This window comes from Suncus etruscus, chromosome 14 (genome assembly GCF_024139225.1).
Source record: "Suncus etruscus isolate mSunEtr1 chromosome 14, mSunEtr1.pri.cur, whole genome shotgun sequence".
Taxonomy (NCBI): domain Eukaryota; kingdom Metazoa; phylum Chordata; class Mammalia; order Eulipotyphla; family Soricidae; genus Suncus; species Suncus etruscus.
Window position 1 is genome coordinate 82,000,393 of NC_064861.1, and position 15,728 is coordinate 82,016,120.

Here is a 15,728-nt window from a genome sequence, read left to right on the forward strand (position 1 = left end):
ATCACGGGCTGTGGCCTAAAACCAAAAAAAATAACTTTTTTTCCTTGGGGCTAGAGTAGTGGTGCAAGCGGTAGGGCGTTTGTCTTGGACCACGGCTCGATCCCCCTGAGTCCCACATGGTTCCCCAAGCCAGGAGCTATTTCTGAGCGTCCCCGGGTGTGGGCCAAAAACCAAAATATATAAATAAATAAAATTTTTTTCTTTCTTAAGTCAAGTGAAGGAGAAAACTCCACAGAAGGGTTGGAACGTCGTAAAGAGCGAGAAGAAAAGCTCTTTTGTGACGGGTTGAGTTCCAGTTGAAAGGTTTTTGGGAGCATCCATTCTAGAATGGCTGAGGATTCTTCAGGGAGATCAGAAAGGGCAGCGGGTCCTGAGGGACAGACAGGTGGACAACTGCGTGCCCTTCCAAGAACCAGCCATTGGGCTCATCCCTGGAAGAAGGAAGAAAAGCTGCAACTTGGTGCTGGCACCTTGCACCTGCTCCAGGACCCGGGAGAAAAGGATTGCTTCAGATCAACTACAAGGCCGGCTTTGAGGCCAACCTGGACAGGGCTTTTTCCCCTTTCTTTTCTGGTCTTTTCCATCTCAGCAAGATTTTCCCTCTTATCCAAGAGATAAGCGTGTTTCCCAGGCCTGGTGAAGGGAAGAGGGAAATGTGTCATCAATGAAATGACAGTTCATGTCTGATCGACCCAGGGACCCACACGTCTATCAATCAATCAATCGCCCCTTTCTGGCCTCATCATTCAGCCTTTCTCGGTCCAAACCCCCAAGCCCGGCTCGATCCCCGGCAGGCCCCCAGCCCGAGCCCCCTCGGAGGTGCAAGCAAGCCAAGAGGGCCGTTGGCTTGGGCTCCAAAGGCGGATTTCTTCGCCTCGGGCCTGCACCTGAGGGCTCGTCGGGCCTCGAACTCGTGGCCGTTGTGGGCCACGATCTCCGGAGCGGAGCCCCCCCGTCGGCGCCCCCGAGGCCCCGTCGCAGCAGGCCGCTTCCCACCGGAGCCCGCGCCGCTCCGCGCCCATGTCCTCCTTGAGCGCGCGCGACCGACTCACCTCTCCAGGCCTCGCCGCCGAGGAAGCGGGAAGGAGCCCGGCGCGGAGGCCGATGGGAAATGTAGTCCGCTGTGTGTCGGGGAAACACCCGCGAGGGAGTGCGCGTGCGCACACGCCGTCCGCCTGGAATGTGGGTGGTGGTGGTGGTGGGGGCATGGGGGAGTTCAGGTTTCAACTCCTGCTTGAACAGAATCGAGGGTTGTGATTATTGTGGGGGGCCGAGAAAGTAGTCTTGGTGTCTTAATATATATATGTACTGGGCATATAGCAGTTGCTCTTGGATACCCCAGTAGGATATCAATATACTATATACTGTATATCTATATAATACTGTATATATATATCATATAGATATATAAAACAGGTGCTGGATAAAAATAACCTCCAACCAAACCCTAGCAGAACGCGCCCCAAGACCTATATACACAGAAAACTGGTTAGGGTCTTGCTTCAGCTCTATCTTCTCTTTTTCTCTCTAGGAGTCAGATCTGGAGAATTATTTATTTATTTATTTATTTATTTATTTAGGGTTTGGGACCAAACCCAGCTCTTTGGGATCAAACTGAGCTCTGTGCTCAGCTGTCGCTCCTGGCAGGCACGAGGGGACCATATGGGATGCCGGGATTCAAACCACTGTCTGTCCTGGCAGGACAAATGTCTTACCTCTGTGCTATCTCTCCAGCCCCTTTCTGGTGTATACTAAGTAATTACTGACAGATATCTATTTTTCTGCTGTTAGATCTGATTTTGCTTTTAATATTATTAAGCTCTTAAAAAAGCAAAGCAGAGGCAGCAGAGAATACAAAAGGTAAAGTACACTGCCAAGCCAGTTAGATCCCCAGCACTCCATATGAAACCAGTTCCCGACCAGGAGTAATCAATTCCTTAGTAGTGTCAAGCCAAAGTAACCTAAGCCAAAGTAAGTTAGTTAAAATAAGCAAACCCAATAGCCAGAGAGCAAGTGGGTAAAGAATTTGACTTGAACGCGACCAACATGAGTTAGATCCCCTATAATCTTATTTTTAACAAATGCCCAGAATCCAACACAATACTGTTACATTCCCAGCCATAAACCGCTGGCTTTTTGTTTTTAATGTCCATGAAAATAATATGCTACTTCTACATAGCCATTATATGGCGAGCTGCTACCAAAAGAAATGTATTTGAAAAGAACACATGGCCTCTAATTCTCTTTAACTTTTTTTCCTTTTGCCATACCTGAAGAAAGCTCTGAGCATACTCCTGGCTCAGGAGGCACCACTGGCAATGCTAGGAGGACCATATAGAATACCAGGCATGCTTTGCTCAGTGGCTGAGGGCATGCCTTGCATATGTGAAGTCCTGGCATTGCTGAAAACCAAACAATTGAAAACTTAGAGCTTATATTCATAAAGCAATATATACAAGAACCAAGTGCTGGGCAAATGGTCTAAGGAGATGGTTCAAAGGGCTAGAGCACAAGAGGCATGGCAAACTCCCAGCTTGCACACCGGGCCTCCTGGGGTCCACACTGAATAACCTCTAGCATCATGAGGTGTGGTCCATAAACAAATAGAGCAAATCGAGAAGAATTTGGCCAGGAAAAAAAGCCAACCTAAGCAATGTTGGAAATGGCTCTAAACTGTAGGTCTAGTTCATTATAGCATTATTATTTTTTTTCCTTCAAATTTTTGGGTCATACCCGGTGGTGCTCAGGGGTTATTCCTGGCTCTGCACTCAGAAATTGTTCCTGGCAAGTATGGGGGACCATATGGGATGCTGGGATTCGAACCACCATCTGTCCTGAATCGGCTGCATGCAAGGCAATTGCCTTACCGCTGTGAACTCTCTGGCCCCTACAGCACTATTTCCAATAGCCAAGATCTGGAAAGAAAAAACTGTCCAAAAACAGGCTAGTGGGTAAAGATTAGGCTGTATCATCATCATCATTATCTGGTTACAGCAGAGATGGAACTGGAAATGTGCTTAGAAGAGGTGAGCCACACTCAGATCTCACATAAATAACCCCGTTTTGGGGACTTGATATATAAATCAAGGACAGAATGGGTAGTTTGTGGGACCTTTAAACCCAGAATATTTCCACCTGGAGGTAGAACACTGCCCAGAGGGGTCCTATAACTGATCTAGCTCTTCTCCCTCTCCTGAAAACAACTGCCCTTGAGAAAGATGTTTATCCCAAAACAATTGAGGCCCTCAGAACTTGTAGAAGTTTAGCTGGACTTGGGGCTGGAGCAATAGCACAGCGGTAAGGGTTTGCCTTGCACACAGCCAACACAGGACAGACCTGAGTTTGAATCCAGGCATCCCATATGGTCCCTAGCCTATCAGGAGTGATTTTTTTCTTTCTTTCTTTTTTTTTTTTTTTTGGTTTTTGGGTCACACCCGGCAGCGCTTAGGGGTTACTCTTGGCTCTACGCTTAGAAATCGCTCCTGGCAGGCTCAAGAGCCTATATGGGGTGCTGGGATTATAACTACCAACCTTCTGCATGCAAGGCAAACACCTTACCTCCATGCTATCTCTCCAGTCCCAGGAGTGACTTCTGAGTGCAGAGCCAGGAGTAACTCCTGATCGCTGCCAGGTGTGACCCCCCAAAAAAATTCCCCCATAAAAAAAGTTTACCTGGACAAATAAGATAGTTAAATACCTGATCAAAGAATGTTGATTACTGGTTCTAAGCAATAAATGCTGTACATGGAAGTCAGTGCAGTGGTGGCATATATTTTTATTTTTTTGAAAGTTATGTCACCTAAATATTTCCACTGACAGCATCCAATCTTATTTGGATCCTTTCTTTAGTTTTGGCTTTAGGATCATCTTCAGAGGCTATTCCGAGGCACAGCACTTGGAGGTTGCTCATAATGCTGCTCATTATTCAATGTGATGCTGGGGATATGAACCAGTTACTGCATACAAAGCATGTGCCCCAATACTCTGAGCTATCTCCCCAGCACACATTATGAGGCCCTTGAGGAAGTAAAGGGATAAATTATGAATTAAAGATTAGGGGGACCAGAGCGATAGCACTGTGGTAAGGTGTTTGCTTTACACGCAGCCAACACAGGACATACCTCGGTTTGAGTCCCGGCATCAATATGGTCCCCTAAGCCTGCCAGGAGCAATTCCTGAGTGCCACCAGGTGTGACCCAAAAACCCCAAAAAAGAAAAAACAATTAAAACTTTAAACTTCTTTTCAGAATTAACATTCAATAAAGATGATACAAGTCCTGTAGAACACAGAAAGCATTTCTCTCATATCTTTAATAACAATTATAAAAATAAGGCACCAAAAAGTAGTAATAAAAGCAGCCCTCATTTAGCACACTTTCAATAGGACATTATTTGCATAGATATATTTCATCTTTACAACTGAGAATATTTAGGTAGTTAAGGTAATAAGCCCTCTAATTCGTGTATAATGGTGAAGTCAAGTCCAGATTCAATTCTGATGAAGTCCTTGACCACTTTGATTTTCAAATTAGTGTTAGAGAATAAACTTGTAAATATTTAACAAGACTTTAGTGGGCCAGAGCAATCTGAATTTTTTTTTTCTTTTTTTGGTTTTTGGGCCACACCTGGCGGTGCTCAGTTTACTCCTGGCTGTCTGCTCAGAAATAGCTCCTGGCAGGCACGGGGGACCATATGGGACACCGGGATTCGAACCAACCACCTTTGGTCCTGGATCAGCTGCTTGCAAGGCAAACGCCGCTGTGCTATCTCTCCGGGCCCAGCAATCTGAATTTTTAACATTAATGCAAGCATCAGATGAATACCAAGGCAAACTGGTATCTCATAAATACTACATTTATGCTATAAATTCTGATTTTCCAGACTTTTATATTGAGAAAAGTTTCAAAGATTGTCTATAATATACTTAGTGCATTCCTAAGCCCTCTCAATTTTATATTCATGGAAATTTCACAATAAATTCATAAATGCAAACCCTTTCTACATTTTTTTTTTTTTTGGTTTTTGGGCCACACCCGGCATTGCTCAGGGGTTACTCCTGGCTGTCTGCTCAGAAATAGCTCCTGGCAGGCACGGGGGACCATATGGGACACCGGGATTCGAACCAACCACCTTTGGTCCTGGATCGGCTGCTTGCAAGGCAAACACCGCTGTGCTATCTCTCCGGGCCCCCTTTCTAACATTTCTAAGGAAGGATGTTATGTCCTAACATCATTAATAAATGTAATTTTGGCACTTAAGTTTTAATTTTTGTTTTTGGGCCACTTCTTGCTGTGCTAAGGATTTACTCCTGCTCTGTGCTCATGGATCACTCCTGGCAGATCTCAGGAGACCGTATGAGGTGCAAGGGATCACCAAGTGCAAGGCAAGTGCCCTATCATTCCAGTCTAAGTAAACGTCTTACATCCACAGGATGAACTTGATACTGTGCTGCTGTCCTCAACTATTTTCCCACATTCCTAACAAGCACGGGAACTTTTGTGTTTTACTAGTATGACTCTCTGAGCTACCACACATTTCTTCAGTCACTCCAATCTGTATGAATTCTTTCATGCTGACTAAGGTGTGAGCCCCGAAGAAAGGCCTTGCCACAATGCTTACATTTGTAGGGTTTCTCACCAGTATGAATTTTCTGGTGTCGACTGAGTTCTGAACCCCGGCCAAAGGTCTTTCCACATTCCTTACACTCAAAAGGTTTCTCACCACTGTGACTTCTCTCGTGATGAGCAAGTTCTGACCTTCGGATAAAAGCCTTTTCACATTGCTTACACTTATGGGGTCTCTCACCAGTGTGAACTTTTTGATGGCGAATAAGTTCTGTGCTACAAGTAAAGGCCATTTCACATTCTTTACATTTATAGGGTTTCTCCCCAGTGTGAGCTCTCTGATGCCGAGTAAGTTCAGAGCCACGTCGGAAGGACTTCCCACACTGCTTACATTTATATGGCTTTTCACCGGTATGAACACTCTGATGTCGAATGAGATGTGAGTCTGAGATAAAACCTTTCCCACATTCCTTGCACTTGTGAGGTTTCTCCCCAGAATGAATCCTTTGATGTAAGCTGAGCTGTGAGGCACAACTATATACCTTCCTACATTCCTTACATTCAAAGCGCCGTTCGCCAGTATGAATGAGCTGATGAAGTCTGAGTTGTGTATCATAACGGAAAGCCTTTCCACATTCCTTACATTTATAAGGTTTCTCGCCAGTATGGATTGTCTGGTGTCGAAGTAGGTGAGAAGGCCGGGTGAAGGCCTTCCCACATTCCTTACATTCAAAGTATTTCTCATCGGTATGAACTCTCTGATGTAAATTAAGTTGTGAGATGGATGGAAAGGCCTTTCCACACTCCTTACACTTATAGGGTTTCTCACCTATATGAATTTTTTGATGTTTTCTAAGTTGTGAGCTAGAATGAAAACCTTTCCCACATTCCTTACATTTATGAGGCTTCTCACCAGTCTGACGTGTACTACTTTCAGAGTCATGTATAAAAGTACAGTTCTTATTTTCATTACCTTTTTTGCTTTCATGAATTTTTTGGTGTTTAATCAAGTCAGACCTATTATTAAAGGCTTTCCCACACTCTCCACATTTGGAATCTTTTACCTTACTCTGACTTATTTCGTGTGGGATTCGGTGTGATTGATTCCTGCAAGCTTCTTTATATTCCTTGTATTCACAGGATTTTGTTCTAGTGTGCTTTGTCTGAGGTAGTATTTGGTCTCTGTGAGGAGTGGAAGACTTTTCATCAGAGACTATTTGTCCAAAATATTCCTCCTTTGGTCTCGGCAACTGAGATTTTTCTCTCATATCATTGATCCTACTGTACTCAAGGTTAGGACTTATAATTTCTTTGGCTATCTCCTGCTGCCACGATTTACTTTCATGATTGTCTTCTTTTACAGAAAAATTTCTGGTTTCTCTTCTGGATTCCCAATCTGTAAAATAACAGGAAAGAAAACAGGCATTTTGAATCTAGGAAGGAAGTAAAGGTCTGGGACCAAAGAGATAGTACAGAAGTTGGGGCCAGAACAACAATACAGCAGGTAGGTAATTTGTCTTGCATGATACCAACACAGGTTCAATCCTCAGCACCTCATATAGTGTCCGAGGCCTGCCAGGAGTGATTTCTAGTAACAGAGGTAGGACTAATCCCTGAGCTCTGCTGGGTATAGTCCCCAAACAAAAAGAAAAATAAGAAAGACTTAACACAGGGGTTAAGGGATATGCTTTGTTTGCAATTTGACCCTGGCCTAATTCCTGGCACCACATGGTCTTCTCCTGAGGACTACTGGGATGACCTGGATAATCTCTACCACTACAGTGCCTGAGAAACAATGCATCCTCAAATATTAGTATCAAACCACAAGCTGGAATGACCAAGAATCACAGGCCTCCAGAGCAATGCTTAAGAAAGCCCTCTCCCAAAAACTGGTAAAATTCTAAGGTGAAAATGAAAAACTAAGAATGAATATTTTCAATAATTCTATACTCCATGTGAAAAAAAAAAGGTGTAGACGAGAAGAAGAAAGGAAACAGGCCAGAGCAGGGCCCGGAGAGATAGCACAGCGGCGTTTGCCTTGCAAGCAGCCTATCCAGGACCAAAGGTGGTTGGTTCGAATCCCGGTGTCCCATATGGTCCCCCGTGCCTGCCAGGAGCTATTTCTGAGCAGATAGCCAGGAGTGACCCCTGAGCACCGCCGGGTGTGCCCCCCCCCAATAAAAAAGAAATAGGCCAGAGCAATAATACAGTGGTAGGGTCTCTGCACATGGACAACCTGAGTTTGCTTGTGGTTGTGGAGGCTACACTCACAACTACTTACTTCTGGAGGCCATACCTGGTGGTTCTCTAGGGATCAGGGCCACTCCTTGGTACTCCACAATCCCTAGATTGGTTGGACGGTACAAGGGATGAAAGCCACAGCATTTTACATGCAAGGCATGTTGTCAACCACTTGAGACAAATCCCTAACCCTGTAAGGACTATCAAAGTTATCTTAATAGTTATCATTGGATAACTAAGAGATAACTGCTTAGTGCACATAGTAGCAAGCTTTATGCAGCTAAGGTTTGATTACTATTGGTCCAGCCCTTCTTATTGAGATTTAAAAAATAACTACCTTTGGCCAGAGTGACAGAGCAGATAAGGCACTTGTTTTATATACAACCAACCCAGATTTGATACCCAGCATCCCATATGGTGCCCTGAGCACTGTCAGAATAAACACCTGAGTGCAGAGCCAGGAATAAACCCTAAGCACCACCAGATATGATCTTAAAAAAAACATAAATAAATAGGGCCCGGAGAGATAGCACAGCGGCGTTTGCCTTGCAAGCAGCCAATCCAGGACCAAAGGTGGTTGGTTCGAATCCCGGTGTCCCATATGGTCCCCCGTGCCTGCCAGGAGCTATTTCTGAGCAGACAGCCAGGAGTAACCCCTGAACACCGCCGGGTGTGGCCCAAAAACCAAAAATAAATAAATAAATAAATAAATAAATAAATAAATAAATAAAATATTTTTTTAAAAAAGATGCTTTTGGGGGACAGAAGAGGAGTAATCTCTAGCAGCTTAGTGCTTAGAGCCATACTGAGCCATGGAGAAAATACAGAGCCCTCATACAAAGGTGTGGGTCCAACCCTTTACATAATTTCCCTAGCCCCACAAAAGACTGTTTTCATTAATATCAAAATTTCAGAATAGCCTAATCTATAAAGACAGAAGTATTAGTGGTTGCTTAGGTCTGAAAATAGGAAATGATTTTTAATGAGTATGGATTTTTCAGCTATAAAATTAGTTTGTGACAGCTGCAAAATCCTGTGAATGTTAAAAAAACAGACAATAAGTGAGTGAATTTTATGATGATGAATTATATCTCAACATTACTGTTCTAAAAATTCAGAACAAAAGTAGACACAATACAGAAAAAAAAATAGTGGTATGAGAAGGAGGAAGACGTTTTCTTCCTGAAATCAGATGGAAATAAGTTGGATCTGCAGAAAGTAATAAGTTGAGTAAAAACTGGGCCCTGGTGCTGAAACATCTTTTCTTTTCTAATTCTCAAGCTGTTTCGCAGAGCTTTCCAACCAGCACCCTATCAGCATCGCTTTTCAAGAGATTTTGGCATTTGTTATGGTCTTTCCCACTATCACTTACCTGGGCACCATACTTTCGCCTCCTTCTTATGAACCATCCAGGGCTCCTTCCCCTGTTCCAGTAAGGAGATCACATCCGGTTTCGCGCCACATAGTCCTATCCAAGGAAAAATGGGTGGGGCAACATTATGTTGCAGACGCCTCAGAATTAAAATCAATTACAAATACAGAAAAGTAGAATAAGGCCACAGAAAGGGGGTGAAGGTTGGAGAAATGAAAAAGTTGTTCATGGAATAGCCTATTTCTTTTTTAGATTCTTTTTTTTTTTTTTTGGGGGGTGGGTCACACCCTGCAGCGCTCAGGGGTTACTCCTGGCTTTATGCTCAGAAATCCCTCCTGGCAGGCTCAGGGGACCATATAGGATGCCAGGATTTGAAACACCGACCTTCTGCATGCAAGGCAGACGCCTTATCTCCATGCTATCTTTTCGGCCCCAGAACAGCCTATTTCCAACTTCGTAAGAGACAAATTATTTGAAGCAAGAATCATTAACCAAGCAACTTAGGCACTTAAAATGCATTAAACATTGATTACAAAGAACATAAAAATTCAGAAGGCCAATTCTGAATTGTGGGGAACAGATAAACTTACCCAATGAGATCAGGCTCTTATAAGTCTCCAACATTATATCTCGATACAGCTCCTTCTGAGCAGATTGTAAGCAATCCCATTCCTTTTGAGAAAAGTAAATGACCAGATCTTTGAACTTCAAGCCCTGAAATTACAGATAAAAAGACTTTATTAAATTAGTGGGCACAATTTTCACAATGTGGGGCCAGAGTGACAGGACAGCAGTAGGGCATTTGCCTTGAATGTGGCTGACCCGTGACAGACCCAGGTTTGATCCCTGAAATTCCATATGGTCCCCAAGCGTGCCAGGAACAATTTCTGAGTGCAGAATCAGGAATAACCCGAGCTCCATCAGGCATGATCCAAAAACCAAAATAAAACAAAATAATTTTTAAGGGGCCGGGCGGTGGCGCTGGAGGTAAGGTGCCTGCCTTGCCTGCGCTAACCTAGGACGGACCGCGGTTCGATCCCCCGGTGCCCCATATGGTCCCCCAAGAAGCCAGGAGCAACTTCTGAGCGCATAGCCAGGAGTAACCCCTGAGCGTCACAGGGTGTGGCCCAAAAACCAAAAAAAAAAAAAATAATAATTTTTACAATGTAGGAAAGGAGATGGAAAAATACAGATATGCATGACATCAATATTAGTTACCTTTTTACCTAGTTGAAAAACACATTGCAACTTGAAATCCCATTCGACTACTAACCTCAGTTTCTTCAAATCATAGCTCTATTAAGAGAGGCATCAGGGCCCGGAGAGATAGCACAGCGGTGTTTGCCTTGCAAGCAGCCGATCCAGGACCAAAAGGTGGTTGGTTCGAATCCCGGTGTCCCATATGGTCCCCCGTGCCTGCCAGGAGCTATTTCTGAGCAGACAGCCAGGAGTAACCCCTGAGCACTGCCGGGTGTGACCCAAAAACCAAAAAAAAAAAAAAAAAAAAAAGAGAGGCATCAAGTGGGGGACCAGAGAGATAGTGCAGAGGGTAGGGTGCCTGCCTTGCACACAGCTGAACTGGGTTTGATCCCTGGCATCACATATGGTTCCCTGAGCACAACCAGGAGTGATTGACTTCTAAGTGTAAAGCCTGGAGTAACTACTGAGCTTCACCAGGTATACCTTCCCCTCACCCCCCCAAAAAGAGAAAGATATAAAGGACCTGAGCAATAGAACAGAAAGAAGAGCACAAGTTTTGCATGTGGCCAATTTAGGTTTGATCCCCAGCATTCCATATGGTCTCTTGAGCCGAGGCAGGAGTGATCCCCAAACATAGGAATAAGCCCTGAGAATCATGTGTGGCCCAAAATAAAAAACAAATCCATTAAAAAGAAAGAGAAGGCCAAAGAGATAGCCCAGTGGTAGGGTGTTTGCCTTGCACGTGGATGGTTTGATTCCCGAGCACAGAGTCAGGAGTAACCCCTGAGCACTGCCAGATATGGCCCCAAATCCAAAAAAGAAAAGAAAAGAAAAGAAAAAGAAAAAGAGGAAGGTCTAAAATATTCACCAAGGTCTGGTTTTTCCACTCTGTCAGTACTCCTAATGGAAGAACATGCACTTGAAATGCTATGTGGTCTACTGAATGAACTCCTAAATACTTTTTTGGAAAACAATGGACTCCAACTGTTAGTTACATAACTCACTACAATAGGAAGAAATGGAAAACAAGTTCACTGGTGGGGTTCAGGAAAGCAGGAAGCTTTAGAAAAAGAAATCTGTTCAAATTCTTTACAATTCAACATGCAGGGGCTGGAGCAGTGGCGCAAGCGGTAAGGCATCTGCCTTGCCCGCGCTAGCCTAGACCACAGTTCGATCTCCTGGCATCCCATATGGTCCCCCAAGCCAGGAGCGATTTCTGAGTGCATAGCCAGGAGTAACCTCTGAGCGTCCATGGGTGTGGCCCCAAAACAAAACAAAACAAAACAAATACAACACACAATAATCAATGAAGGATACTAATTCATATAAATAATAGATTTAAGGCAACAAAAGCAGATGATTTATGTCAGTTTTATCCTAGATTCAACAAAGAGAAGTGCTGAGCTTGAGGAGGAAAAGGACAAAGCAAAAACAGGTATTTTCTTTTGTTATTTTTTGGATTTGGGCCTTACCCAGCAATGCTCAGGGGTTACTCCTGGCTCTGAATTCAAGAATCACGCCTGGCGGTGCTCAGGGAATCATATATAGGGGTACTGGGATCAAACCCATGTCAACTACATTAAGAAAAAGAGCCTTACCCGCTCTACCATCTTTCTGGCACCCAAAGCAGTCCTTTTTTCTATTTCTTTCTCAATTTGAGAATAACAAAATTGTACCTAGCCTAAATCTGTGTGAATCCCACTTAGAAAAAAATTTTTTTCACTTTGCTTTTTGGGCCACACTGGTGATGCTCAGGGTTATTCCTGGCTATGCACTCAGAAATTGCTCCTGGCTTGAGGGACCATATGGGACACTAGGGGATCTAACCGAGGTCCATCCTAGGTCAGCATGTGCAAGGCAAATGCCCTACCACTTGCACCATTGTTCTGTATCCTTTATTTCACTGTTAATTAGGAGCTGATCCAACCCTAAAAGGACTTGCCCTAATCTGCCTTATGCAGACACTTATTTTACATCCTGGAAGACACTGAGGCAAAAAAAAGCATGGATGTTTTGGGTTTTTGAGGGGCCATACCCAGCAACACTCAGGGGAACTGACTCTGGACTGCACTCAAGGGTTGTTCACAGGACCACGTATGCCAGGGATCAAGCCCGGGGTCCTGCATGCACAGCATGTACCAGTCCTTTGAGCTATTCTCTCCAACCCTGTACCCAGGACATGAATTGTTGAATCACAGGAGCACAGATTATTTGATGAGGCCCAGCCCTATATAATTGTGTCTGCAGCAGAGGCCTCCAAGAACCCCTAGAACTAACAAACATCATGCATCAAGTACCTACAGAATTGGTACCCTGAAACCCAAATTAAAAAAGTAGAACATATCATACAATTTATATATTATACAATATACATAATTTATATATAATTTAAATATAACATAACATAATTAAATAATTATAATTCTGGCTGCCCAGAATTATCCATATTGATCCTAAAAACCCACAAACACTGGTAGGTCCTGGGCAGCCTCAGCAGAGCTCAGCTATTTGGATGTGGGTTGCAGTGGCTTTACCTCGAAGCGCATTTCCCAGAATCCTGTGACAATATATCCTATAACCAGACATTACTTTGACCCCATCCTTAATCTTTTACTTTTCTCCCTTTCTTTTTAGTTTTTGAGCTACACCCTAACAGTGCTCAGGCGCAGCTCCCAACTTTGTACTCAGGGGTCACTACTGATGGTGCCAGGAATCAAACCCGGGCCTCTTGTGTGCAAAGCATGATTACTAAATCTTTGAGCTACTTCTCTGGCCCCACACTCTTACTGGTCATAGGCACTGTTTATAGCATTTCAAGGACAATTATGTACTTAAATACTGTATATTCTTGTTGCCCTGTCAATATTTTTAAAATCTTAATTCAAAGTATATTTTAGTTTAGTGAAGTCATTTAATTCAATCAGCAATGGCACTGCTAACATCTGAATCTAGGTATCTGTAACTCTTCAGCTCAAGGCCTTCTACCTCTGGCTCTTGTGGATCTAGCCAAAAGTTTCCTGATTCTCTGAAAGAAAACTAGTTATGTGCTCTGCATCTGCAGGATGCTGGATGTCACTGCATGGGATACAACTCCACAAGGAAGCTCAAAGGTAGAAGGGAAAGCAAAAAATAGTTCTGAAAAAAATATTCCCTTATCCCAAAACTTCAAAATCCCCCATGACTCCAACTGATGAAAACACTAGGAACTGCCCTTAATAAGCTCAGAATTCAGAAGAAAAGAAGAGATGATCGTAAAAATTCTGTGGGGAACAGAGTACTATGAACAGACAATGTCCTGAATACAAAAGAAAACATTTGAACATTCATGATCTTCAAGTATAATGGAAAGGAGACCACACCTCCAGATGGCCAAGAATCTAACTGGGTCTGAACTGCAGATCTGTAAGACCATGACTGCAGAGTCACAGAAAAAAATAATTACCACTGCATTCTCCAGACCTCAGGAAAAACAACCTGACTTCAATTCTTGCAGCTGGTAGAAAAACCTGAGGAACTGCAACCACAAGCTGACCTGCTCACAGATCTGCAATTCCTATTACTAAGGTGAATCTTTTTTTTTTTTTTTTTTTTTTTTTTGGTTTTTGGGCCACACCCAGTAACGCTCAGGGGTTACTCCTGGCTATGTGCTCAGAAGTTGCTCCTGGCTTGGGGGACCATATGGGACACCGGGGGATCGAACCGCGGTCCGTCCAAGGTTAGCGCAGGCAAGGCAGGCACCTTACCTTTAGCGCCACCGCCCGGCCCCTACTAAGGTGAATCTTAAAAAACTTGCCATAGGGGCCGGAGAGATATCATGGAGGTAAGACGTTTGCCTTTCATGCAGAAGGACTGCGGTTTGAATCCCGGCATCCCATATGGTCCTCCATGCCTTCCAGGGGCTATTTCTGAGCATAGAGCCAGGAGTAACCTGAGCGCTGTTGGGTGTGACCCAAAAAAACAAAAAACAAAAAAAAAAACTTGCCTTTATGTGAGTTTACATTAAGGTGGTTCTTGTTTTGCAGAGCTACTAAAAGAAGCAAATATGGACCTGGCCTTGGATCAGGCTTTAAGAAGCCATGAAAAGAGATCAAAGAATCAAAAAACACTAAAGAGGCACTGAAGAGATAGCATGGAGGTAAGGCGTTTACCTTTCATGCAGAAGGACGGTGGTTTGAATCCCGGCATCCCATATGGTCCCTTGTGCCTGCCAGGGGCGATTTCTGAGCGTAGAGCCAGGAGTGACCCCTGAGCACTGCTGGGTGTGACCCAAAAACAAACAAAAAACAAAAACAAAAACAAAAAAACACTAAAGAGCTCAAAACTGAGAATGCAGTAAATGCCACTAAATAATACACATTAAAATGATTGAGCTGGGCCCGGAGAGATAGCACAGCGGCGTTTGCCTTGCAAGCAGCCGACCCAGGACCAAAGGTGGTTGGTTCGAATCCCGGTGTCCCATGTGGTCCCCCGTGCCTGCCAGGAGCTATTTCTGAGCAGACAGCCAGGAGTAACCCCTGAGCACCGCCGGGTGTGGCCCAAAAACCAAAAAAAAAAAAAAAAAATGATTGAGCTGGGGGCCCGGAGAGATAGCACAGTGGCGTTTGCCTTGCAAGCAGCCGATCCAGGACCAAAGGTGGTTGGTTCGAATCCCGGTGTCCCATATGGTCCCCTGTGCCTGCCAGGAGCTATTTCTGAGCAGACAGCCAGGAGTAACCCCTGAGCACTGCCGGGTGTGGCCCAAGAACCAAAAAAAAAAATGATTAAGCTGGGACTGTAGTACAGCATGTAGGGCACTTGCGTTGTGTACAACCAACCCAGATTCATCCCAAGCAGCCCATATGGTTCCCAGGCCCCATCAGTAGTGTGCTCTCTAAGCACAGAGCTAGGAGTAAGCTCTGAGCACTGCCAGAACAGTCACAAAAATTTTTTTTAATGGTTGAGGTCCGTACAGTAAGTTAGGCACTTGCCTTGCATGCAGTCAACCCAAATTCAACCCCTGGCATCATATATGGTTGCCCAGCCCTGCCAGGAGTAAGCCCTGGGATGTAGGATCCTCACTCAAAAAAACTTAATTAGGGGGACCAGAGAGACAGCACAGAGGTAGGGTGTTTGCCTTGCATGCAGCCAATCCAGTATGGACTGTGGTTCCAATCCCGGCATCCCAAATGGTCCTCCGTGCCTGCCAAGATTTATTTATTTATCTATCTTTCTCTCTTCTTTCCTTCTTTCTTTCTTCTTCCTTCCTTTGTTCCTTCCTTCCTTTTTTCTCTGTCTCTCTCTCTCTCTTTTTTTTTCTTCCTTTTTGGGCCAGGCCCGATGATGCTCAGGGGTTACTCCTGGCTATGCACTCA

At 44.2% G+C, this 15,728-nt stretch overlaps 1 protein-coding gene across 1 annotated transcript in view; it reads right to left on the minus strand.

Moving 5' to 3' along the window:
• Nucleotides 1-15,728, minus strand: part of LOC126027581 (zinc finger protein 14 homolog) — a 59,071-nt gene that overhangs the window by 20,361 nt on the left and 22,982 nt on the right. The window contains exons 2-4 of the mRNA XM_049786560.1: nt 9,768-9,891; nt 9,178-9,273; nt 5,260-6,960 (exon numbers count right to left, since the gene is read on the minus strand). Coding sequence (XP_049642517.1) covers nt 5,540-6,960; nt 9,178-9,273; nt 9,768-9,891 — 1,641 coding nt within the window. The 3' untranslated portion in view covers nt 5,260-5,539. Of the gene's footprint in view, nt 6,961-9,177; nt 9,274-9,767; nt 9,892-15,728 lie in introns of the transcript that reaches the window.